The 26611-nt window shown below is 45.0% G+C and overlaps 3 protein-coding genes across 17 annotated transcripts in view; 2 read left to right on the forward strand and 1 right to left on the reverse strand.

Moving 5' to 3' along the window:
- LOC124004756 (rap1 GTPase-activating protein 2-like) overlaps positions 1 to 2984 on the forward strand; it is a 128821-nt gene extending 125837 nt beyond the window's left edge. For all 15 annotated transcript variants that reach the window (XM_046313514.1, XM_046313525.1, XM_046313511.1 and 12 more), the window contains one exon: positions 255 to 2984. In XM_046313514.1, coding sequence (XP_046169470.1) covers positions 255 to 263 — 9 coding nt within the window. In that variant the 3' untranslated portion in view covers positions 264 to 2984. The remainder of the gene's footprint in view (positions 1 to 254) is intronic.
- A 73-nt stretch (positions 2985 to 3057) lies between these two features.
- LOC124004760 lies at positions 3058 to 5755 on the reverse strand. Its single transcript, XM_046313530.1, has 5 exons — positions 5420 to 5755; positions 4702 to 5040; positions 4330 to 4515; positions 4084 to 4112; positions 3058 to 3986 (listed from the first exon to the last, which is right to left on the reverse strand). Exons 1-5 carry the CDS (start codon positions 5481 to 5483, stop codon positions 3882 to 3884), a joined length of 723 nt encoding a protein of 240 aa, XP_046169486.1. The 5' UTR covers positions 5484 to 5755; the 3' UTR covers positions 3058 to 3881.
- Positions 5756 to 6480: 725 nt separating this feature from the next.
- Positions 6481 to 26338, forward strand: LOC124004759 (bleomycin hydrolase-like). Its single transcript, XM_046313529.1, has 12 exons — positions 6481 to 6630; positions 11252 to 11449; positions 12367 to 12476; positions 12754 to 12895; positions 13539 to 13627; positions 13935 to 14027; positions 20143 to 20298; positions 20611 to 20769; positions 20955 to 21022; positions 21189 to 21306; positions 21855 to 21927; positions 26029 to 26338. The coding sequence occupies exons 1-12, from the start codon at positions 6621 to 6623 to the stop codon at positions 26178 to 26180; spliced, it is 1368 nt and encodes a 455-aa protein (XP_046169485.1). The 5' UTR covers positions 6481 to 6620; the 3' UTR covers positions 26181 to 26338.
- Positions 26339 to 26611: the final 273 nt, after the last annotated feature.

The following is a 26611-nucleotide window of genomic DNA, read 5'->3' on the forward strand; positions in this document are numbered from 1 at the left end:
ATCACTGCTGGGTCTGCTGTGAGCTGGGTCCTGTATCACAGTCTCTTCACTGCTGGGTCTGCTCTGAGCTGGGTCCTGTATCACAGTCCCTTCACTGCTGGGTCTGCTCTGCATCCCTCATCTCTTGTCTGTAGTACACTATCTAGTTAGAGATCCTGCTTTAACCTATCAGCTTGATCCCTCATTAGAATAGAGATGCTGATGATGATGATGTTGTTGTTGTAATGGGACATTTATGTTATTTTCTATTGCAGTCCGAATAGAAATCTGGATTTTCCAAAAAAGGGACAACACTGTTGGAGCAAAGAACATCCCCAACATCACCAACGCATTCACATTGGAATCACAAAATGTACTGAACTTCATGACTAAAGGGAATTAAGTGGATTAGCTAGTGCATAAGAGCACACACGCAGACAGATACTGAGCTGGAAAGGAGGGAGAATCCTGTGAGTCCTCTCAGTATCTCTCTCTCTCTCTCTCTCTCTCTCTCTCTCTCTCTCTCTCTCTCTCTCTCTCTCTCTCTCTCTTGCTCTCGCTCTCTCTCTCTCTCTCTCGATGTGTCTGGTACAGAAATAGCTCACAGTGAGAGGCTAGGCGCCATGTGTTGCTGAAATTCTCATCTGTAACATTAACCTCATACAACAACTAGACAAGGCAAGGTTTAAAGGTCCAATGCAGGCATTTTATCTCAGTATAATATCATTTCTGGGTAACAATAAAGTACCTTACTGAGATTGTTTTCAAATGGTCAAAAAGAAACAGAAATAGCTCCTTAGCAAAGGATCCTTTCTCAAGCAAGAATTTTGCTAGGACTATCTGGGAGTGGGGAGGGGAAAACTCAAACTTATTGGCATAGAGGTTGGGAACTCTCTTTCTTATTGGTCTATTAACCAATGTACTGCGTGGTGATGTCACCAATGGAAGGCCAAAACTCCATCCTACCAGAACAGGCAGAAATGTCAGGGCTTTTCAAACAGCTCTTACACTAAAATGGCATTAACACCATTTTCACAATTTCACAGTATTATTCCAACCTCATAGTGTGGAAATATATATAGAACACAGTAAAAGCTAGTGTTTGATTGCACTGGGCCTTTAACCTCACAACATTCATCGTCATTGATTTACGAAACTGTGGTTATAGGTCACTTTTTCGCTGCACTCATCTCTTAGATTACAGCGATTGTTCATTGTGGTCCTCTTCTGCTACGATCTCCATATATGGGTCCAGGAGGGTGTAAGTTGTGGTACTGGCCTTCAGAAACGGATGTTGTTTCACCATGGGAAATGTCTCTCTTGTCTTTACCCCAGTTTGTCTGTCTGGGGACAGTTAGTCTATTGCCTTACAAGGAGTTCTTCCGGCAGTAGTTTCGCTTCTTTTTGAGTCACCTGTTGTAAATGCTGGTCGTCTTCCCCTCTGGCCTCACACACATTACAGTCAATGCAGGTCAATAGAACGGATCAATCCACAATAGAGAAAGATACAGTATTTAGATACTGCATAGATTCTAGGGTTGGGGTCCGTTCCATTTCAATTCAACTACTTATTTTTGAATCTTATAGGAATTACATTGAGGACAATAAGGAATTGGAATTGTTGTTTACTTCCTGTTTCCGACATGGAATTGATAGATAAGGCATTTATCTATATGGCTCAATCCTCATCAAACAGTATTGAAGTGATCGGGTTTGTCTTAAGCTGCCGAAGGAAGGGACTTGGCCCTCATAAATCAAGTGCTCCATTTGTGGAGATTTGCTCACACGAAAAGAAAAATGCCATTGCGCTCTGTCACAAGCTTAATTTAGCCAAAGTCGCGCCTTACAATCTATCTGAAACCCTTTCACCTTCCGGGTGCTTCTCACTGTGTGAGAGGTTGAGCAGAGAGTTTGGATAAGGTTTATTGTGGTTTACGTTTAGCTGTGGGTGTCTGAGGAATCCAGACCTGGGTTCAAATACTATTCGAAATCTTTCAAATACTTTGAGTGTGTGCTCTTGCCTGCCTGCTTTGCCGTTTTGGGACTATTGTATGTGTCCATTAAGCCAGACAAGGCTTAATCAAGCACAAAGGACGTATTTGAAAAGGATTAATGTAGCATTTGAACCGAGGTCTGTTTCTCACATGTCCTTATATAAACAGCCAGTTGTATTTCACCCAATGAATCAATGTTAATTGAAAACATGTCTGCTTCTAAAAGGGTGCATGTCTGAGAAACTCACAGTCTGCTCCATGGAAATAGTTTTCAGTCGTTAAAGTCATTTCACAGTGTTTTTTTTCTCTCACTAACAGTTCTCCAAAAATAAATAATTGGCAATATAATATTTTAAAGGGATCTTGCATATTTTGGAACTGTGATTGAATGCCCTGTGATTTTGATGGTTCATTTATCAGTCTTAAGTAGAAGCAAACAGCAAAAAACATTTGATCTTACAAACCCCAAAACAATATTAGTGCATTGTAGTTCCAAAATATATGATGGCTTTACCTTGTTGCAAGCTACGTGATTACAAACCAATCACGTGTGAATGTCTTCACCCAGGAACACATCGAAATTGCATGGTCTCCATTGATGTGACCAAATCAGTCAGCTATATTTGAGTTTGGGAGAATATCCATGCACTATAGCTGTAATGAGGTTCATTCTTATCGCTGGAGTATTTGTGACTGGAGTTCTGTTATGTGGTACACAAAAACTCAGAAAGTTGAGCAGGCCAGAAAGTTATATAGGAACTAGTCTTTTAGTTTGTAGAGGGCATCCACAAGTGCCCCTCAGCCAACTCTTTGTTAATAAGGCCATAATTTATTGATTTTATCTTTTGCTATTGATGTTATGTAAAAATGTAATTGCAGATTAAATTAATGAAAGAGGTCAAATGAAAGGAAATGTTCATTTAAAAACGCCTAAACATGAATATGTATATTTCGTTATGTAATGTGCCATTAAGAATTTATTGTAAAATAAAACGTGGTATTTTGTGTCAATTTGTGTTGTGTTGCTTAATTAATTAATTAGTTGCTTAATTAATTACTTAACAGGAAGGAACAGAGGCATATCTGATTGTTGTTGTCTGTTTATTATAAAAGGCAGAGAGCATGCTTTAGACATGGGTTCAGATATGATTTGAAATCCTCTTAAATAATGTATATGTGCATGATTGACCTTGCCTGGCATAATGGACCAATAGAATAGTTCAAAAATGGCAAAGCTCGCCCCTCAGGTCCCCCAGGCAGACTAGAGCAAACACTCAAAGTATTTGAAATAGTTCAAATAGTGTCTGAACCCAGGTCTGCTTTACATGGAACATCAGTTCTAGTCTGTTGATTCAAACACACGGCAGAGAAAGTAATTCCCACAAATAATAATGACAGTGTTAATAAATAAAAGACAGTTGCATAAAACACAATTTAGAACACTGAACACGGATTATATTTAGAGATGATTTTCACATGGCACCACGATCTAGCTGAGCGCGAGGATGGAAGTTCCTGCATGGCACACACAAAATCACAAAGCATCTGAAGTCATTCATTCCAGATCTCTGAAATGTGACCACTCGATCAACACAAGTCTGTTACATGCGGAGGTGAATATTGACGTGAATTCAGGGGATAGCCTCGGCCAGGACTCGAACCTCGGTCCAGCGACTATCAACTCAACGCATTAGCCTTTACGACAAGAGATCCGAACCATTTGACGAGGTCACTGCCTACTGGGCACAGATGTCAATGCAACGTTTATTCCACGTTGGTTCAACGTACTTTCGTGGAGACAAAGTTGATTCAACTAGTGTGTGCCCAGTGGGTAGGAGTTGAGTTGAGGTCTCTACAATATAAAAGTCTGACTGGCCATACATTGTCCATCCCACACTAAACAGTGAGTCAGGAGAAGCGGGGAGAGGAGTAGACTGTGAGCTGTGCGGCTTTTCGTTGAGGATTAGGATTCTGCTGTTCAAGGCGGTCCTTTGAAAGAGCTGCGTAGACCAACTGCAAGAAAACAGACACTCAGGTTAGCCCGAGAAATCATTCTAGAAAAAGGTTAAGGAAAAGGGCATTCAGAAACAATTATTCAAATAATACTCACCTCTATCTTTGGTTTAGGCTTGGGTGTGGCTGCAAAGAAAATATCAGGGTCAGAATTAGATTTAATACATTCCTAAATGGGCACTTCACAAATTAGCATTAGACTGGCCTTTAAACAAGCTGTAGACACGATCAACTGTACAAATTGATCGCATGTTCATGTACAAGGCTGTAGTAGAAATGTGCATGTCAACACACTGCAGCAAGATGTTATGGAATTGTAACGATAAAGAAAGAGATGTCTTACGGGGCTTGTCCTTGCGTGCACTTTGGGAGCGTGGTGGGGGCTTGGGCGGTGGTATTGGTGGGGGCTGAGATGGGACCTTTGACCGTATATGGTAAGCCAGGCCCAAAACCAGGGTGATTACCAAACAGGTACTTACATACACCGCCACCCTGGAATAGACCTTCCTCACGGATGTGGGTGGTATGGCTGCAGAGAAAAGGTACAGCACATCAATGAAGTCAGAGCACATGCATACCAGTCTACCTGTCATCTGGGAATGTCGAGTGGTCATTTTCTGTGATTGATTCTCATTTTGGGGGGGACATCTTACAGAGCAATACATACTGTATATTCATTGTATGAAACATTAACAAATAGTTCATGTAGACTCACCTGCAGTGATGTTCACATATGTCATATGTCCAACACTGGTGGATCCCTTAACCCAGGTGATCTGGCATTGGTACATTCCATGATCTGATTGGTTGACGTTGAGGATGTCCATGATCAGACGGGTACTATTGGTTGTCAATGTGACTTTGGAGAGATGATGCCTTGGAGTGAGACGAAAGAGAAGGAACTGTCCCTCTGTTGACAGCCCCCATCCCCCTGTCCAGCCATCATCTCCACAATGCTGAACAACACAGGATAGGGAAAGAGTGCCCCCCTTTGGTACGTCAACAGAACCTCTCTTTGCCAAGACAGAAGTCACACATTCCTCTGAATCATAACCTGATGGACCAAAAGTTGACAAAAGTGAACACATGAATAGAATATAAATAGAACATAAAACATTCACGAGACAACAGAGGAGCAGCATCTACATCCATTCATATCCCAATGGCAATCTACATGTATAGTACGTGTATAGTAATGTATAGTAAACAGTTCATTGAGAGAAGATATCTCTCATGATACCTCTTTTGTAGGGAAGCAGATTATACATACATTTAGATGAGATTGTTTGATTACTTGTCCTTCCTTTTCTGATCTCGAGTGACATCCTAGATAGCTCTTTCAGTCCTTTGTCGGTCATCCTACATATATGGTTATAAAACCAAGGTTCTGACCACAACTGTCAGGAATCCTAAACAAGAGTAGTTGGACTTACCCGGGAGAAAACATAGACAGGTCCATGAGAGAAACAGACAGTTGTACATTTCTTTCTTCCCCATAGAATAGTAGGATGGGTTCCATAGAGCAGCACCAACACAATGTCCTGGTGCCTCAGGGAGCTGGACCCAACATTATTAGCGCAAAAACTACTGTGTTTTTACTAGGTGTATACAAATGGTTCTTCTTAGTTTCTCAATTGTTCTCCTTCTTTCTCATGACATTTTTCTCCCCTCAATAGGAGTGTACTCTCCACAATTGCGAAATGGTTTCCAGTAGCTGCCTCAGTCGAGTTGGAAATAAGGAAGGAAGTACACGAGCGCACGCACACACACACACACACACACACACACACACACACACACACACACACACACACACACACACACACACACACACACACACACACACACACACACACACACACACACACACACACACACACACACACACACACACACACACACACACACACACACACACACACACTCTCTCTCTCTCTCTCCCTCTCTCTCTCTAAGTACAACTCCAACTCCAAAAGAAAAATCACATCCTTCCCCGAATTCTGTCGGCTGGGCACAATCATTAACTCCTTAGATAGAATATAATAGTTAACATTTAGCCATACATTTACTAAAGAATACATTTCCATGGAAACCAAGAAAAAAGAGTGTTGAATGTGTATGTTTTTGATTGTGTCTGTACATTGAATCTCATTTAATCCTCTTTGAAATAAAGGTTGTGTAAGGACATGGCCCAAGTTGTATAGCAAATCTTCTTGTTGCTTCTATCCACCAATTCAGGCCAACTGCAAGGCAGTTCAAAAGGAAAAATGAAAGCAACAAAATGTGTTATTACCTAATAATAAGAATGGTATACATACATTGCACAATTATTGTCATATTTCATCTGAATAACTTGGTATATAGCTTCAACTATGCTGACTCTGATATAAGGTCCAATGTCCTCACCAGTCTCGGGCATACTCTTAAATGCCAAGGGGCATGTTAAAGGAAACTGTTATGGCATTGGTGTTTGTGATACTCAGCATCCCAGCCTATTGTTACATTGTAACAATTATGTTTCCTGTTTCCGGTCGGAACTCTGATCGGACTGACTGACTGTCGGCGAATGAGATAAACAAAGAGCCGGTGACTTTTAAAGACATATAGAAACACTTCCTAACCCTCTTCGGAAACATGGAGAATGGTATGTCATGTGTTACTTTGTCTCATTCCATTCATTGTCACTTGTATAGCCAGCATGTGAGCTCAATTTGCGTTCCCTAGCTAACGTTAGCCGGATAGCTAGCTTTATGTCACTTTTCAGATAGACCATTAGCTATCCGGTGAGCGAAGTTAGGTAACGTAGCTTCGCTAACATAGCATAGCTAACCAGCCAGCTTCCTTATGTGTTTTTTTCACTTTGATAATGACATGACAGATAATGTTGGCTAGCTTGATAATGGTAGCCGACCAACTTCAGCACAGCCATCCAACGTCTTCCCAGCTATCAGTGCCAGAAAAGTTGATGGGTACTGTTACTACTAGTAACTAACGTTAGCTAGCTAACTCTATGTAATGTTAGTCAAGTATCGGCTTGGCAGCTAACTGTTAGTTATCCTGTTAGTTAGTCAGTCAGTTAACATAGGAGGCAGCTCAACTTGCTAGCTATTTAACCAACTTTTTAGGTGAGCATTAGCCAGTTCTATTCCTTAAAGGGGATTTAACCCAACCCCTCTAAATCAGAGCGGTGCGGGTGACTGCCTTAAACGACGTCCACGTTATCGGCGCCCGGCTTAAACTGCCTTGCTCAAGGGCAAAACGGCAGCTTTTTAAATATTTTTTTTTTTACCTTGCCGGCTCTGGATTCGAACCACCGACCTTAATTAAACTCTTAATCGCTAGGCTACCTGCCGCCCCTTTAATAGAGTGGAATAAAGTGAGACTAAGTGCGAAGCAGTGTTTGTCAACAAGCAGGCAGTGCACGACGAACCCAATACCTTGGTTGTTCAAGTAGCTAGCTTGACGTTAAGCTGTCAGCATATACCCTCCCCTGGCACAATAAAACATTAAGCTATCAGACAGGGAAGGATGTTTGACACTATGACAACGGGTTTATAGTGATAGACTTTGACTTTTTGGTGTGATGTGATTTTGGTACCTTGTTGACCTCAGAAAGACTTGCACCCAAAGACCAGTAAATATACTAAGTCAGTCATAAAAGCTATACAACAACTTATATGTAAAGTTGCAAGTCACTCTAGACACCAGTTTGGCACCTTTCCATACAAAACTAAAGTGACACTGACAGTCATTCGCATTCATGCTTTTCCATTCTGTGGAGGCTGTGTTGGAATGGGCTCTCTGCCTATCCCTGCGTTTGTATGGCGACACACCCCACTTGGTTTTGTACACCGATTAAATCAGCATAATAGGGGCTCTATCATCCATTTACTGTAGCAAGCTGACAGCAGGAAATAATGTATGATTTATCCAATTTATGTGGTAATGATGGAGTACTGAGGCATGTGGGTTTGTCTATCCCTGTAGATCTGGGGTGTATTCACTTTGAACCAAATGGAAGCAAACTGCCGAAACAGGGACGGACCTACCTCAATTTGTCCAGTAATGAACACTCATTTTTGTCGCAAAATGTTTTCTGTTGCAAAACGTTTGCTACGCTTTACCACGGTGTGGACTAATGAATACACCCCAGGAATGGCCAGTGTATTTGAACCTCGGTCATGTAAAATAGCCTGACGGTCCAGAACCAATAGGGCTTGAGTCAGGCAGTATGCATGATTAAGCAATGTTCTTTTCTGTGTTTAATTGCTGTGCAGTATTTGATGGAATATTACCGGACATGCTACCTGTTCCAGACCTGCGGTTTTCAACTCTCTAGAGACAGCAGGAGCGGTAGAGATACTCTGAATGATCGGCTATGAAAAGCCAACTGACATTTACTCCCGAGGTGCTGACCTGTTGCCCCCTCGACAACTACTGTGATTATTATTATTTGACCCTGCTGGTCATTTATGAACATTTGAACATCTTGGCCACGTTCTGTTATTATCTCCACCCGGGACAGCCAGAAGAGGACTGGCCACCCATCATAGCCTGGTTCCTTCTTAGGTTTCATCCTAGGTTCTGGCCTTTCTAGGGAGTTTGTCCTAGCCACCGGGCTTCTACACCTGCATTGCTTGCTGTTTGGGGTTTTAGGCTGGGTTTCTGTACAGCACTTTGAGATATCAGCTGATCTAAGAAGGGCTTTATAAATAAATTTGATTTGAATTTGATGGAATGACACCGCAGCATTATTTTATCAGTGTACTACTACTACAGATAGTTCTAGTATCACATATACAGTGCCTTCAAAAAGTATTCACACCCCTTGACTTTTTCCAAAGTTTGTTGTGTTACAACCTGAATTTAAAATGGATTAAATATAATAAAGAAATGTGTCACTGACCTTCACTAATGTTCCCTACATTTTGTTCTGCTAAGCGCAAACTTGAACATTCTGTGCAACTTCCGGCACGTGTTTACTGTGAACACTGAGACTGTACCCACTTTAAGTTACAGTTTTAACAGTGGTCATGTAGGCTACTGTGGCTATTTGATCATAATGTAGGCCTACCAGAGCGGGAAGCAGTAACACAACACCTATCCATATTTTCAAGCATAGTAGTGGATGCATCATGTTATGGGTATGCTTGTAATCGTTAAAAGTGGGGAGATTTTCAGGATTAAAAAGAAATGGAATAGAACTATAAGCACAGGCAAAATCCTAGAGGAAAACCAGGTTCAGTCTGCTTTCTACCAGACACTGGGAGATTAATTTAACACAAGGCCAAATCTACACTGGAGTTGGTTACCAAGAACACAGTAGGGCTGTCTCTGACTTGAAAAAAACCTTGGTCAACCAAGAGTCATCTGTTCTTTCGACCAATCGATTGGTCGAAATGTTAAAACATGTAATTTTCCATATACTGAATGTATGGTTAATTTATAAAGCCAGGCACATTTAACAGTTAGGCTGTTGATTATATACCTAATTTAGTTGGTTTCCTATTTTTCTTAGAAAATTAAGGCAAGGGCTGTTTTCTCTTCTCTTAACTCCGCTGCTGCCTCCGCCCATTGTTCTCAACACCAATATGCTGGTTAACTTTGCTATTATGCACATAACAACATGGTCCAGCAAAAGGAGGCAATTCAACAGCCCACTGATGTTTCAGAACCATGGACAGCAACCACTATCCAACGCGGTAGAAAGCACATTTGTTATAAAACATTTATTTTTATTTTTATTGTTGCCCCATTGTTCGTACGTAATATAACCATATACAATTTCTGTAGCATGTGTGTGATAGACTGTGCCACGACCTTAACAATGGATTAGTCCACTCAGACAGGCGCCAATCAGACAGGTGTCTTGTACACCATGATTTTACAATGTTTTCTTTGCTACTGCTCGACTAAAGAAATCTCGGTCGACCAACAGCCTATCGACCAAACAATTGTTCAGTCGACTAAATAGGTTCAGCCCTAGAAGACATTGAATGTTCCTGAGTGGCCGAGTTACAGTTTTGACTTAAAATCTACTTGAAATGTTATGACAAGACCTGCATATGATTGTCTAGAAATGACCAACAACTAATTTGACAGAGCTTGAAGTGTTTTGAAAACAATAATGGGCAAATGTTGCACAATCCAGGTCTGAAAAAGCTCTTAGAGACTTGCCCAGAAAGACTCACAGCTGTAATCGCTGCCAAAGTAATTGCTTCTGCAAAGTATTGACTCAGGGGTGTGAGTACCTATTTCATTTTCAATACATTTGCAAACATTTCTAAAAACATGTTTTCACTTTGTCATTATGAGGTATTGGGTGTAGATGGGTGAGGAAAAACATTTCTGCAATCCATTTTCAATTCAGACCGTAACACAACATTGTGAAATAAGTCAATCATTTCTGAAGGCACTGTATATGGATCGTTCCTGTCAAAATAGGATGAGAACACTTTTGTGAACTCGGGCATATTTGAATTTGATACCGAACTTGATGTCCTGCTGTTTTGTACCACATTGTCCGGTGGCGAGTGGACGAAGGCGGGGCAAGGCATTATTTGATCGCTCCCTTTGCCACTGTTTTGACATTTCAAAACAATACAACTTTATTAGTCCCGCTGCATTTCGGAACCTATTGCCACTTTGCCAGATCAAACACCAATAACATCCTCCTTATATTACAGCTCTTTACAACTTTGTTTCATCCAAACTGTTTCCATTTCTTATACACCCTGGCCTAGCCTGGTCTCAGATCTGTTTCCATTTCTAATACACCCTGGCCTAGCCTGGTCTCAGATCTGTTTCCATTTCTAATACACCCTGGCCTAGCCTGGTCTCAGATCTGTTTCTATTTCTAATACACCCTGGCCTAGCCTGGTCTCAGATCTATTTCCATTTCTAATACACCCTGGCTTAGCCTGGTCTCAGATCTTTTTCCCTTTCTAATACACCGTGGCCTAGCCTGGTCTCAGATCTATTTCCCTTTCTAATACACCCTGGCCCAGCCTGGTCTCAGATCTGTTTCCATTTCTAATACACCCTGGCCTAGCCTGGTCTCAGATCTGTTTCCATTTCTAATACACCCTGGCCTAGCCTGGTCTCAGATCTATTTCTGCGTTTATGCCAACTCCTTGTCATGCCAAACAATGTTTGGCAGGCTAATTCCATTACAAAGTTGGCAAGAGAGCATAAACAGACCAGTAACCAGGCTAACCCTGTCCCTGTTTCCTTAAGAATTATGACCTCTCTATTGTCCTCTTCAGGTTTGAGTCAGGAGAAGATCGCCTCCTTTTTGAAGCGTTTGCAGGCGGAGCCCAGGTACCTGCTGGCCCAGAACGTGTCCACGTGCATCGACCCGCTGGAGGTGTGTCTGCACAGGCAGACGGTCCAGGACACCGTGCACATATTCCAGCACTCCATCCCCACAGAGGGCAAGCCTATCACCAACCAGAAAAACTCAGGTACACTTACCTACAGATACGGTAAAATATATTGGCACCCTTGCACTTTACAATGGATTGCAATGGAGCAGAATGTTCTGTTTTTTATTTTTAAAACTGATTGTATGGCAATTTTTTACCCTGTAGCCACCGGAGGGAGCAGGGAGCCTAGTGGTTAGAGCGTTAGGCCAGTAACTGAAAGGTTGCTGGATCGAATCCCCGAGCTGACAAGATCAAAATCTGTCGTTCTGCCCCTGAACAAGGCAGTTCCCCGGTAGGCCGTCATTGTAAATAAGAATTTGTTCTTAAACTGACTTGCCTGGTTAAATAAAGGTTTAAAAAAAATAAAAACATTGCAGATCATTTAGTCCAGTTCATTGTTGTCTTTGAAGTGAGAAATCTCAATTTTAGCTGTAAATCAAACAAATACACAAAAAAACTAATGTTTTTCAATTTCAACAATTAAAAAAAAAATGTGTGTTCTGCGCAAGGGTTCCAATATATTTGACACCCAGCATCTGTAACTACTCCAGGGGCCTGGCCATGTACAAAGACTGCATGTGAATGAAATAGACCTACGTACCTGATGCAGAGATGTGGTGGGGCTGCGTGCCAAATGGCAGTCTATTTCCTACATGGTGCACTCTGTTTGACCAGAGCCGTATAGGCGCTAGTCAACATTTTTTATTTGATTTATTGGGATCCCCATTAGCTGACGCCAATGGCGACAGCTAGTCTTACTGGTGCTCTGTATACAGTAGGGTAGAGCACTATATAGGGAATAGGATGCCATTTTGGGACACAACCGTGGAGTGGGAGAAAGGAGGTCTAACTATGTGTCTATGAATAGGGGATAGAGTGTTATTTGGGAAGCTGCCATTGAGGCACAGCTCCATATACACAGCTCCATACTCATCTGTGCTGATTGTGGGTTTCAGGGAGATGTTGGATCTTCTCGTGCCTCAACGTCATGCGCCTTCCCTTCATGAAAAAGTTCAACATCGAAGAGTTTGAGTTCAGTCAGTCATACCTCTTCTTCTGGGACAAAGTAAGACCACATTTGTTCGTCAAACGTTTTCACTTGAGAAACTTTTTAGTAACAGCCACTAGAATATACAATGCTTTTGTTGTTACATTTCAGCGATGGGGTGTGAACAGTGTTGGTGTGTTTGGCAGTGCGTATCTTTAGTACTATTAGACTCATTGTCTGCCTTAAACCCCCTTAGTGTATGACGCTCTATATACTGGACAATGTTGTACCCCCCCCCTCTCGTCTCCTCTCTCCATCATGTCCCCTTTCTGCACTCTCTCCATCCTCCCTTCAGGTGGAGCGGTGCTACTACTTCCTGCAGGCCTGTGTGGAGACAGCCCAGAGGAAGGAGCCTGTAGATGGCAGACTGGTCCAGTTCCTGCTCTCCAATCCCACCAACGACGGCGGCCAGTGGGATATGCTGGTCAACCTCATTGGTCAGTTCATACCTGTTACCCGATCAGGGGAGTGTTGCTGCTTCATTTGCATTATTCTATGTCATTATGTAGTGGCTGAGTCATGAATCGCACCTTATTCCCTATATTCGGTACTACGTTGGCCCAGGGTTCATATGTAGGGAATAGGGTGCCATTTAGGACTCACAGTGTAACTACCTTGGTAACTAGACTGTAACTACTCGGCGGTGGCCGTTTACTGCAGAAAATAAGCAAAATTCTACTGGAACTGTCTAGATTCTGTTTCTGATGAGTTACTAATGTAGTAGTTACTGTGTAATTCCTTTTAATTAGACATTTTATGTAACTACCCTTCCACTGTTTTAATGGGTCAGGTTTGTGGTTTAGATCAAGGTTGTGTCCCAAATAGCATCCTATTCCCTACGTAGTGCATTACTTTTGACCACAGCCCGCGGGCAAAGCCTTTTAGTTATGGTCCTCTGTGGCTCAGTTGGTGGGTCATGGCACTTGCGACGCCAGGGTCGTGGGTTCGATTCCCACTGGGGCCTCCCATAGGAAAAATGTAGGCAGCCTTGACTGTAAGTCGCTTTTGGATCAAAGCGTCCACTAAATGGCATATATATATATATATATATATATGTTATTACCTTTCCCCGATCATCAGAAAAGTACGGCGTTATCCCAAAGAAATGCTTCCCAGAGTCTCACAGCTCCGAGGCCTCGCGGCGAATGAATGACATCCTCAATCACAAGGTAGGTCGACTCACTTACATCTTTGCGACATTTTCGATTTCATAGTGATGTCTTGTGTAGAAGTACAACACCAAAAACCTAGTCCTCCTGTTTCATACCAAAACAAAGCAGTACAAGCATATACACTCTACTTAGCGCAGGGAAACACCACGGGAAGAGCGTAGAAGCCACCTTTTTTTATTTTGGTGTCGTCTGTTTTCTTATAGAAGACCCAGATAACTAACCCCTAACCCGAGATGCTCCACAATGTCACGAGGTAATACATGTCGCTGTGTACTATGTCATGCCAATGTTCCCTGGCTTCCAGCTGAGAGAATACTGTCTAAGACTGCGCAACATGGTGGCCAGTGAATCCACTGAAGCCGAGCTGTCTGACGCCATGGACACCATGATTGAGGAGGTGAGCGCATGTTAGGGAAAGACGCACACGACTCGCACACCACACAGAGCGCACGACCCACACACCACCACCACATCGCACACACCGCCACCACATCACACCACACACTGTTTTCCTCTTCAGTAATGTTGAAGCACTGCGTCAGTTTGTCCAGAGGAGGGGGCTGTATAACAGACTGTAGATCTGTGCTCTGAGAACGACACGTGCTGTAACACGCCTGTATGTATTTAACACAGCAGGTACTGGGTAGGCAAGGACGATAACCATTACGGCTCCCAGTAATTATTAGGCAATATTTGTTTCCGGATTCGTTATTGGACATTCAATTCAAATGTATCTGTCGCCTGTTGTAGCAGCACACAGAAAGGATGATAACAAAGGTGTGTGTGTGTGTGTGTGTGTGTGTGTGTTACACTACCCTATCTAATACCATTGACTTTCACCACACCACTGATTCCTCTATCAAATCTGATTCCTCTAACCGTCAGACAGTGGATAGACCCTCCTCGGTTCAGATAGATATCTAATAGATAGAAACCACCACTGTTGGAATTTTTATGGAACTGTGTTCCCCCTTAAATAATGCCGCTAATTAGTTTTCTACCTTAAATCAGTATGTTTGACATAAGTAGGCTTAGAAAAGGAACTGCTAGAAATGGCCAAATAGAGATGACTGTTTATTTTGTTAAACAGTGCTTTATCAGTAGTAATGAATTAGGACATAATCACAAGCCCCTCCCAGCACTGCATAACATTGTGTAACCCAACTCTTCCACATTTAGCAACAATGGCTGTAGTGATATATGGTCGGTACTGTTTATAATCCACTGGTGATTAATCCACTGGCCTGTCATTCTATACTTCAGGCTGCAAAGAGAGAGAGTGTGTGTGTCCACATGCGTGTGTGTGTGTCCACGTGCACTCACACACGCCTCACGGACCTGGTGACAGAATGTTCCATAAACAAGATCTTTATCGCAACGCTCCTCACATTGAATGGCGTAAGGCAATTTCACTGTGAGAGAATACAGCCTTAATGTCCCAACATTCACAGTACCACTTAAGACAGAGGTGTGTGTGGTCAGTCAATATCACACAGCCAGAGAGAGAACATTACATAAAGGATGTAGCTTTTGTGTGGAGCAGTTCTGTTGTATGACTGCTTGTTTAAACAGACTCTGTGTCTACTGCCCTTACCGCACTGGATACACCACGCTCGCTACAGCACATTCTGATTGTGCAACACTTCCAGTTCTCCCTCGTTGCACTTCTATGAACAAGAGTTTTTTTTTTGTCAACGTGTTTGTTTGTCCACCTGGTAGTAGTTTGTTTTGTGTAACACAGCTCTGGCAGCCAGGGGGAGTGTGAAGAGAGAGAGAGAGAGAAAGGTGGGGGATGTTGGCTCGGGAGGGTGAAGGGTGTAACCAGCGCCTCTCCTCCCGTCCCGTGGGCATCCGTACGGAGAAGGGTGCGTTGACTGCGCTTTCGGGCTTCTATTTATGCATGGCATCTGTTGCGACAAGTGAAACATCACTGTTGTGCCGTGATTTAGATTAGCTCCTAGCTAGCAAGCCAACAAATTAGCCATAATTAATTAAGCTAGAATACACCCTGTCGGATGTGATCAGTTAGTCGGGTCCTTTTTCATTAATTAACTTCTCTGTGTGCTCGTCACTCAGCATGTTGTGTTGACACAATAGGGCTACGTCCCAAATGCCACACTCTTCCCTTTATAGTGCACTATATATAGGGAATAGGGGGCCATTTGGGACACTTCCCAGGCCATTTGAAACGTGTCATGTTCAATTACAGAGTATTGCAGTCCTTTTCCGAGTGTTGCGTGCGACTTCAGTGTGCGGGCTGTGCCACCTTGTTCTGGGTTCAGACTGCACACGTAAACCATGTAAACACCAAGTATGACAGGTTGTGGGTTTGTGCGTGTGTGAACGTTTAGAAGTGGTGTGTGTGTTTCTATGTATGCTTAGAAGTGGCTTGTGTTTATATTCAGAAGTGGTGTTTGTGTCTGTGGTTACATTTTAGAGTTGGTGTGTGTGTCTGTGGTTACATTTTAGAGTTGGTGTGTGAGTCATAGCTGATCAAAGCTCCCAGACTCGGCCCTCGTTAAGCCAGGGGATGTCAGGCCTACTTTAGGTGGGGAGGATCTGGCGTTGGGCACACTCCCTGGGTGAGGAGTGTGATGGGGTGCAGGTGCGCACAAACACAGGGAGACGTTTCCAAGCACACACACACACACACACACACACACACACACACACACACACACACACACACACACACACACACACACACACACACACACACACACACACACACACACACACACACACACACACACACACACACACACACACACACACACACACACACACACACACACACACACACACACACGTTCCTCACATCCTCTCTGCAGCACTCCTTCAGGCCTGTTCCTGTTCTCTTCATAACCAGTCCTATGCGGTTTCTGCTGTATAGAACGTGCCCATTTGGGCGCCGGACATTCTGAATAGAAAGTCTCCTTCGGGCCATATGACTGTGTTCAATATGAGTGCTGTGTTTGTAGATTGTACGGAGTCATTGATTGGACAGTGAGTTGACTGACATGCTGCGTGTGCCTTTAGAGTGGCTACCTCTCTATGGACCCTTTCCCTATATAGTGCACTGCTTTGACCAGGGCCCATTGGGGGCTCGGGTCAAATGTAGTGCACTATAAAGGGAATAGAGTGCGGTTTGGGACGTAGTCAGTCTGTTGGCTCAGCGCTGGTTGTAGCCGCAGGCCGCTGTGGGTGGGTTTGTGTTATTGCGTGGGCTCGTTTGCCAGCGCTGAAAAGCGGCCCGCCGCACTTCATCAGCTCATATTTCTTAATTTGACAACGTTGTTACAATCTGTAATGGCCCCATGTGTTTTCTGTTTACAAGGCCAGAAAGTCTCAGTCAACCCCAGTCCATTTCTTCTACCCCAGCTGCTCTCTCAAACAGGTCATTTGCTTACAGTTTCATCTAGGCTCTGTGTCCCAGGGCTTTGGCTCAAAAGCAGCAAGGCATCTTGGAGTTGAAGGGCTGATCTAGGATCAGGTCCACCCTTTTCATCTATTGTGATTCAAAATAAAAGCTGATGCTAGATCAGCACTCCTACTCTGAGACGCTTTTTGTGGATACGGGCCGTGGCAGGTTCCACCCTTCACAGTTACAAGCACAAGGTGTTTTAGTGTGTTCTGCTGTTTGTCTGTTTATTTCTCCTCCTCTCCTCTCCCTCTGTTTGGGCAATGGGAGGTAAATCAACAAACAAACAGGCATGCGTGATCCGACGAGGAGAGGATGGAGCGTGTGTGTTGCTGTAGCATTGACGCTAAACTGGCTGGCGTGCTGCAGGCGCTCCAGTGTTTACTGCCAAGCATGCAAACACATGCTACGTAGGTACGCTCAAAGGCTTGCATGATCCGCTGAGACACGCAGCCTCTCCGGATGCACCGGCATCGGCCAATTACAGGCCTTATTACCCACACCTGGGCTTCATCCATGTCACACGACACAAGAATACGGTCTGCGTTATCCCACAGGCGGCTATGGGGTGTGGGGGGTGCATGCTGTGGATCTAGAGGAGCTTCCTTAATCTATTAATTGCTGGGCCTGTTCAGATGAAATGGGGTTACGGAGCGTTTCCGTAGGTTATGAGTACAGGGACTTGTTCATTAGGCACCAAACGGAGGAAAACGCGCAGGAAGGGAATATCTTGTACCTTAAACTTGTCTGATAAGAAACACTCCTTTTCGCTTTCCGTTGCAAAACCTTTGAGGACAAGAGCCAGGTCTTAGACTACTGTTAACCAGTCCCGTGTTGCCGTCTGGGTCAGTCTTTATGAAGACGGACACCTTTTTATTACAACATGTGTTTTAATGTTTATCCCTGCCTGTTGTAGACTGTCCTCTGGTGCAGGCGGTGCAATTTCCCCAAACAAACACGGGTCACTCCGGCTTCCTGCTTTTGTCAATAACAGGGGATCCCAGCCGCCATCGCAGATAAGGCCCTAATTCAAACCTGGCCAAGCAGAAAATCAGGACCCGGGTGGCCTTGAAGAAGCCTGCCTGCGCTCAGAAGCCACACAAAAACCTTACTAATCTTTCCCAAACGGCTTACAAACCCACAACACCCACCCGCGGAAGCAGTGTTTAGGAGTGGGAGGGAGAGGAGCTATGTAGTGTACGTCAGAAGATATACAGACAGCGACACAGACATGAAAAAAAGAAAGCAAAGGTCTCTAAAGACACTGGTCAAACACGGTGTCCAGCATGGTCCAGCGGTCATAAATCTCCCCTCTCCCTCTTCCATCCTCAACGCAGTGTGTCTGTCCTCAGTGGAAGGGCCAGGGTAAGGGTGGCAGGCAGGCAGGAAGGGAGGGTGGGCCGCCTGCTCCCCACACATGACCCTGTCAGCCTCTGCTGGTCCATGCTGATGGATGGTTATCTGTGTCCTGAGAGGGAGAGAGCCAACAGGAATGGTTGGATATCTGTAAGAGATTTGGTAGCCTACTACTGAGGAGGACTGTACCAGTGCTGAGAAATGAACTGGGGGGTTTAGCACAGTGAAGGAATACAATGGAACAAGGCTACTCACAATCAACGTTTTAGCGGGTACAGGACAGAAGAGGCAGTACCAAGAATCTTGGCGGTAGTGCTATATACATGATTCTAATGGAGACGTGCCCAGCCCACCCAGTGTCTCGTGCTCATCTTCGTCTGTCCGTTTTGGAAGCAGGTGATTCAATATTGACTCACTGAGGGCTGTGCTGCTGCAGCCTGCTGACGTCAGTGGGGCTCTGGCTCATTGTTTTGTGAAAAGCATAGCCTCGTTTCACCGGGTCTTGTGCTCTGTTGTGTTTGGACGGGCAGGGGCGTTTATTTAACCTGCCAAGGAGGTGACTGGGACGTGAGGTGGGACAGGGGCCCGAGGGCACGGGGGCAAAGGGGCCTGTTTGTGTGTTCGGTGCATCTGGGGCCCGTGCTGGTTAAATACAGGGCAGGGATGGGCACCGTTGGCATTTAGTCTGCGCCGCGGGGCAACGGGACAGAGAAAACAAACCCAGAGTCTTCAAGGCGCTGTCTTGTCTGGGTTTGGGAAAAGGTGAGGGTTACTGTGAGGGTCTGGGTCGGTGGGAATGTGACTGGGTGTGCTGTCTTTTTAAAAATATTTTTGTTTTATTTAAGTCAGCAAAAACATCAAATTCTTAATTTACAACAAGGGCCTATGTGGGAATAGTTGACTACGATCAACCTGAACACAGGCATGCCATTAGTAGTTAATGTAGTTGACACAGTGGAAAAGTGCAGCAGCAACGGCCCCTGAGTGTCTCTGCTTTGGTGAAGAGCTCCGGGGCCAAATGTAATTCCCCAGTTCTATTTTCACCCTATGAGGAGTTTAATTTGTCTGGACTTTTTTGCCGAAAGTAAATGTAAATACTGGGAGTCAATGGGAAGTCCTCGTAAATATAGACGCGCGTGTATGCGTCTGTGTGCTCGCGTACTAACGGTCGGACTACCTACGCGTACATGCCAGATTGGGAGTTGGGGTACACATTTTAAGCCTTTTTTTTGTGATTGACAGCCCGACAGAGCGTAATCAGAGACCGACAATGCTGGGTATTCTCGAACCGCCAGAGCATCCGCTTACATAATAGGCTTTGATAGGACTGGTGTACACGACGTCTTTTCAGAAGGAAATTCCCGAGATCGACCTATCAGTTGGGAAGGCTAAGGGATAAGGGAAGGCTTATTCTGAGAACTCTGTCGAAACAGACTGGTAGAGGCCAGAGGAACGCCATGGGAACACAGTCAGAAACCACAACGACAGGAAGAGCCAGCGATACAGCCAGGCAGAGAGCACAAGAGGGATTGGGCTTTGGCAGGGCGGATATCCTCCTCACACTACTGTTAAGCTCTCTTTGGTCCCCGAGTTTGAGTTTTACAATGGCGCGTTTACATAAGAGACTATCTAAGAGATATCGATGTGCTCTGTCTGTGTCTTACAGTTGGTATTGCATGACTAACGTAAGGTGTTGTCTTCCCCCTGTCTGTTGTTTCACGTGCTCTGTTTACAGGTCTTCAGGGTGGCCACTGTGTGTCTGGGCAGCCCCGCTGACTCCATTTATTGGGAGTACAGAGACAAGGACAAGAACTTCCACCGCATGGGCCCCCTGTCCCCTCAGCAGTTCTACAAGGAGCTGGTCAAGCCCCTCTACAACATTCAGGACAAGGTCAACTATTTACCCAGCTTTATTGGTTTATTTGAATAAAATATCAATATCGGCTTTGAGTTGATCGTAACAAATTATTACAAGAGCTAATCAATATTAGGGCCATGAGTTTTTCCCCTGGGGTTGAAAAATTCCTGAAGTTCCTGGAAACCTTGGGCGTTTTCTGAATTTTTGTGACCCAGGAAAAGCACCGTGGCCCAGTTAGTCTATATTAGAGGGTTGGAGGGTTGGAGTCAGGAATTAATGCCCTCTCTTTCCGTGTTTGTTGATGAGCTGAGTCTAACCTCTGTTCTCCCTCCCCCGCCCCCACAGGTCTGTCTGGTGAATGACCCGCGGCCTCAGAACCCCTATGAGAAGTTGTATAGCGTTGAGTTCCTGGGCAACATGGTGGGCGGACACAACACCCTGTACAATAACCAGCCCATCCAGCTACTCAAAAAGGCTGCTGCGGACTCCATCAAAGAGGGAGAGGTACTGTGTGTGAGCGTGTCCAGGAAGTTAGATCATGGCTACGTCTGACAACTGAGCGAGTGTGCAAGGAGACGACCTGTAACGCATGTTTCTCTCCCTCCTTCCCTCTCTCTCTCTCTCTCTCTCTCTCTCTCTCTCTCTCTCTCTCTCTCTCTCTCTCTCTCTCTCTCCTCTCTCTCTCGTAGGCTGTGTGGTTCGGTTGCGACGTGGGCAAGCATTTCCATGGCAAACTGGGCATCAACGACATGAATGTGTGAGTTTTACGAGAGAGAGGTGAACATGTGTCAACATCGCATGTATAACTCACTATAAGTCAGATCTTTTTGTGTGTGTGTGTGTGTGTGTGCGTGTGTGTGCGTGTGTGTGTTTGTGTTTGTGTGTTCTCATCCTGTCCCTCCCTGTGTTCCCCCGTCTCTCAGGTTCAACCATGAGTTGGTGTTCGGTGTGTCCATAAAGAACCTGTCCAAGGCAGAGAGGCTGATTTTCGGAGACTCCCTCATGACACACGCCATGATCCTCACCGCTGTCACCGACAAGGTAGCACACACAGTACACACACAGTACACACACAGTACACACACGTATGTACACACACACACATACGTACACACGCGCTGCATTTGAGTGTTCCCCAGTGACTCTGCACCAAAGGCGTCCAGTGTGGTGTTTACAGTCGTTTGAATCGACTTCATGTTTTAAAATGGCTGTCAATTTACCCCCCTGTATGTGAACCCTACCTGTCTCCTCGTTCTCCTCAGAACAGCTGGACAGGGCCCTAGGCTACACAAAGTAGGAGTTACCAGTCCTGCCCTGCACCCCACTAGGAATCCTGCCCTCCTCTCTTACTAATGGACATACTGTATCATTTGCTGAATATACTTCCACCATGTATAGTGTACTTCATGTATGACGGGCATAAATCAGAAAACACAAAATGATTTGGACTTCCTCTCCATTTGCTGGGTACATCTGCCTCCTAATAATTACACATTTTGTTTGAGCTCTGTCTCTCTCTCTCTCTCTCTCTCTCTCTCTCTCTCTCTCTCTCTCTCTCTCTCTCTCTCTCTCCCTTTCGCTCACTCTAGCAGGAGGAAAGGGATGGAGGTTATGAGAAGTGGAGGGTGGAGAACTCCTGGGGGGACGACCGTGGGAATAAAGGTGAGAGCGCTGAGTCGGCCAGAGGTCAGAGGAGGAGAGGGCCCGTTCTCACGCAGCCTTGTGATGTCTGTCTGCTTCTCGCAACACGAGAGCCCCTCTAGGTCCGCCTGAGCCGAGTTATGTGAAGGCCCAGACCCCTCGTCTCTCTTCTCTCTCACACCACAGGGCGTCAGTGTACAATCACCGGGACAGTTGAATTTGAAGTAGGATTAGCTCCCTCCCCACTCGCCTGGCTTTGTTTTTGAATTTATAATTGACTAGGTGTGGAGGGCTGGTTTGGTTTGGGGTTAGTTTTGCGGCATCCACTCATGTCTGGCCCCCTACCGTAGCTTTGTCTGTTATGGCTATGAACCCCAGAGGGAGAGAAGGCACAACAACGGGGATGTTTCCCAGACAACGGCCCTTTGTCCTTCTCACAACACAACAGTACGCCATTTTGTTTCAGCCTCCCGACTTCCTCTGTGTGGAAGAGTCCGGCTCAGACACTGTCATACTACAGGCCTGGGTTCAAATAGTATTTTTCTTCTTCCATCCAGCGCCACTAAAACATTTGAAAGGAAACAAATACTGAACCCTCCTCTGTTGGGACTGTGTGGCTTTTTAACAAAAATACGTAATTATCCACCATTCCCACTTCTCTCTTTCTCTCTCCCCCTCTGTCTTCCTCTCCTTCTCCCCCCCCCTCTCTCTCCTCTCTCCCTCTCCATCCCTACGCACCCTGTGCTCTGCATTCCAGTGCGGGTTATTTGGGTTTTGTTATGTAGTTCCACTTCCTGGTCAGTGACTTCATGTCATCTGCATATTGAAAATGTATAAAAAGGCCTAACACTTTGGTGCCTCCTCAAATCAACTGTATTGCACTCATATTCCATAAACATCCACGCAGATGGGAGAAAGCCTTCATATCCGCTCTCTTCCCTCTCGGATGTATTAATAAAGTTATTGAAAACAAACGGTGTGGAGGACCCGCGGCGCGGCGGTGAGCACCGCTTGATGGACAGCTGGGGACGGGGAGGGAGGACTTGTCAACACCACGGCGGACGGAGAAAACGTGTGTTCGCAAGGGTTCGAGGTTTATCATCTATCCAATTGCCAGTAATATTTTGTTTCCCCCGAGAGGATCCCACCTAATTAGGTTAACACCGTGGTGCCTGGTGCAAACTGCCCAAACCCTCCAAACTCCAGGGCTTTTCTCAAGATGGATTATTATGGCCTCAGAGTGCACTATTTGTACCTTTCCGCGATTACTATACAAATATGGGGAATGTGGGCCAATCTGACATGTGATATTTCATTGTGACAGACTGTTTATAGGCTAGAGATGCCCTTCTCAACACACCTCTGGGATTCTACACCGCCCCTTTTACAGCTACTTCGGTATAGTGAGAAACAATATTTGTACTGGCTATTGCGATTCCCTTGTTAACATATCACGTTACCGGGCAGACTATGGACACACTCTTATATCTGCTATTACATTTATGTTGGTGACGTCGTCGCAGATCGGTTTGGGAAATAATGTTGACGTTATGGCGAACTAAGGAGATGATGGAAACAGGATGTGCTGCAGACAGTGCTCGCTTTAGCAGTCTGTGACCCGTATTGCTCAGAACTTTTCAGCTGTACTATGGGATCTAAAGCAGAGTAAACTCCACCCACAGCTCTCCCTGTAAGACGAGGTAGGACACATCTGCAGTCCCGTTAAGACAAATAATGCCGCTATACGAAACCGCCGCCCGACACGCACACATCTTTCCTGGAAACTGGAAAGGAAGAACACGCAGAGTGAACACACAGGACGAATAACACCCAGGACGAATAACACCCAGGACGAATAACACACAGGACGAATAACACACAGGACGAATAACACACAGGACGAATAACACACAGGACGAATAACACCCAGAACGGATAACACACAGAACGGATAGCACCCAGAACGAATAACACACAGAACGGATAACACACAGAACGGATAACACACAGTACATAGAACGAATAACACCCAGAACGAATAACACACAGAACGGATAACACACATAACATAGAACGAATAACACCCAGAACGAATAACACCCAGAACGAATAACACACAGAACGGATAACACACAGAACGGATAACACACAGAACGGATAACACACAGAACACAGAACGAATAACCCCCAGAACGAATAACACCCAGAACGAATAACACCCAGAACGAATAACACCCAGAACGAATAACCCACAGAACGAATAACCCCCAGAACGAATAACACCCAGAACGAATAACCCCCAGAACGAATAACCCCCAGAACGAATAACCCCAGAACGAATAACCCCCAGAACGAATAACCCCCAGAACGAATAACACCCAGAACAAATAACAACCAGAACGAATAACACCCAGAACGAATAACCCCCAGAACGAATAACACCCAGAACGAATAACCCCAGAACGAATAACACCCAGAACGAATAATACCCAGAACGAATAACACCCAGAACGAATAACACCCAGAACGAATAACCCCAGAACGAATAACACCCAGAACGAATAACACCCAGAACGAATAACACCCAGAACGAATAACACACAGAACCTGGGGTATTGTTTTGAGCTGAGGTACGTTTTTCTGAGGTCCCTGTGACGTCATCGATAATGCAACTTTTCAGCGGTTGAGGGATGCGCTCTAGACACTGCCCGGGTCCAGAGATGAGAGGAAAACCAAACAGTGGTCACAATCTGGTCTAGTCCCCAGCTCTGACCGTTACACAATCCCGTATAACCACAGGATCGCATTCATTAGGCGCCAAACGGAAAAAAAAGCTGTCTGAAACACGGGGAGACCACCTGGACTTGTCCAATAAGAAACATTAGTTGGAAAATGTTTTAAAATGTTTACTGCTGCGTGCCCAAATGAACCAGCCCGTGCCTGCTCAAATCTCAAATCTATCGCCATGTGGACAGATTGGAGCTGTTCCTCTCCCTGTCTGTAATCTGGGTTGTTAGTTTGTTCAGACAGGCCCATTGCCCTTGTAGATAAATAAGAACACTGTATGAGGAAGGCCCCTATTGTCCTTAAACATCCTGCTCTCGCCGCTCTAATCTCTTCACGTCAAGTGTTTTATATGCTGTTCTTTATGATTTGATGTACTCTCGGTCACCCTGTCTGTGAGAGCGAGGCCGTGGCCTGTGTCTGTACGTGTTTTCAGGGCCAAGGTCTTAGAGTGGGATCGTGTACACTGAATGTTGTGTTTTTGGGCTTGTTATGAAAATGTATTAGAGCAGGATGAAGTGGCATTCGAGATATTCTTTCATCTTTTTTGTATGGGAAGGATAAAGTGGCCTAATGCTGTGTTAATGAATAAAATGACATGTGTCGGTCAGTCCCTCCCTTGCAATCTGGAGATTTATTGTACTGAGGTGTGCGAGGTGAGGACAGAAGTGTGGGACAGACTTGGGTTCAAATACTATTTGACATCATTTCAAATGCTTCCTGCTTTGCTTGCTTGGTGCAATGGAACACATAGAAACGTCCCAAAAGTGCAAACCCAGTCCAAGCCATGCATTTGAAAGATTTCAAATAGTATTTAAACCCAGGTGTTGTGTGGGATAGACAGACAGGGTGAGGGGTCCGTCCTTCCTTCCCTCTCCCTGTGGAACAATAGGTCTGAGGCCAGGGGTGCTGACGGACGCCCCTCTTATCTGGTCTCACACTTTAGAACACTCGCACCTATTGCTTTCAGTATAGGGCAGTCCACTGAAGTACAGGGTGAGTCACTGGTACTGCTGTTGGCTAATGGATTTCAGACTGACTGGTCTTCGAGACGTTAATCAAGACTAATGATTCCTGAGAAGAAACTCCAGCGGCACGTCGGGGATCTCGACGCTCCACTGATTGAATGGATCTTATACTGACAATCTCAATTACACCTTCATCTGATCTCTTTCAACCTTCTAACTGTATGAATTAACCCTGTGTGTGTGTGTGTGTGTGTGTGTGTGTGTGTGTGTGTGTGTGTGTGTGTGTGTGTGTGTGTGTGTGTGTGTGTGTGTGTGTGTGTGTGTGTGTGTGTGTGTGTGTGTGTGTGTGTGTGTGTGTGTGTGTGTGCAGGTTACCTAATCATGACCGACGAGTGGTTCTCTGAATACGTGTACGAGGTGGTCGTGGACAAGAAGTACCTGGCCCCCGAGGTGCTGGAAGTAATGCAGAAGGAGCCCATCGTCCTTCCTGCCTGGGACCCAATGGGAGCCTTGGCCTTGTAACTATGAAAACAGAGGGTGCCATCCCATCCGCCTGGTTTCAGCCCTGGTCTGTTTGACTCCGCCCCATCTCTCTGGTTTTACTCCTCCATAGACTTCCACCCACCACAGCCTGTTCTCTAGACAAATAATAAAAGTTGGGTTTTTTTACTGGAAAAACACACGTCTTCTTTCGGCCATTTTGTTTTGTCCATGTCCTCTTTTGCTTCTCTCCGCCACCAGGCACCAGCAGAGTTTATTGCAATTCAGTTTTTGTTGTTGTGTGTCCTCTGGCTTCATAAACATTCTGTGGTATGTAGAAATCTGTGGGGACGTTAAAAGGACTGTATGTACCATCTCTTTGTTAGGGCTGGTTCAGGGTCACGTCCCATGTAAGTAGTCCATCCCAGTTTTTCACCAGGAGACACACACATCCACCCCACCAGCCCTAGCTG

This window comes from Oncorhynchus gorbuscha, linkage group LG19 (assembly GCF_021184085.1).
Source record: "Oncorhynchus gorbuscha isolate QuinsamMale2020 ecotype Even-year linkage group LG19, OgorEven_v1.0, whole genome shotgun sequence".
Lineage (NCBI taxonomy): Eukaryota > Metazoa > Chordata > Actinopteri > Salmoniformes > Salmonidae > Oncorhynchus > Oncorhynchus gorbuscha.

Coding starts and splice junctions, on each gene's coding strand:
- LOC124004759 (XM_046313529.1), top strand. Junction 20,299..20,610: donor TCTACAACATTCAGGACAAG/GTCAACTATTTA, acceptor CCGCCCCCACAG/GTCTGTCTGGTGAATGACCC. Junction 21,023..21,188: donor GGCATCAACGACATGAATGT/GTGAGTTTTACG, acceptor CCCGTCTCTCAG/GTTCAACCATGAGTTGGTGT.
- LOC124004760 (XM_046313530.1), bottom strand. CDS start 5,483: ATGGGGAAGAAAGAAATGTACAACTGTCTGTTTCTCTCATGGACCTGT. Junction 4,516..4,701: donor ATATGTGAACATCACTGCAG/GTGAGTCTACAT, acceptor TTTTCTCTGCAG/CCATACCACCCACATCCGTG. Junction 4,113..4,329: donor TGCACGCAAGGACAAGCCCC/GTAAGACATCTC, acceptor TTTTCTTTGCAG/CCACACCCAAGCCTAAACCA.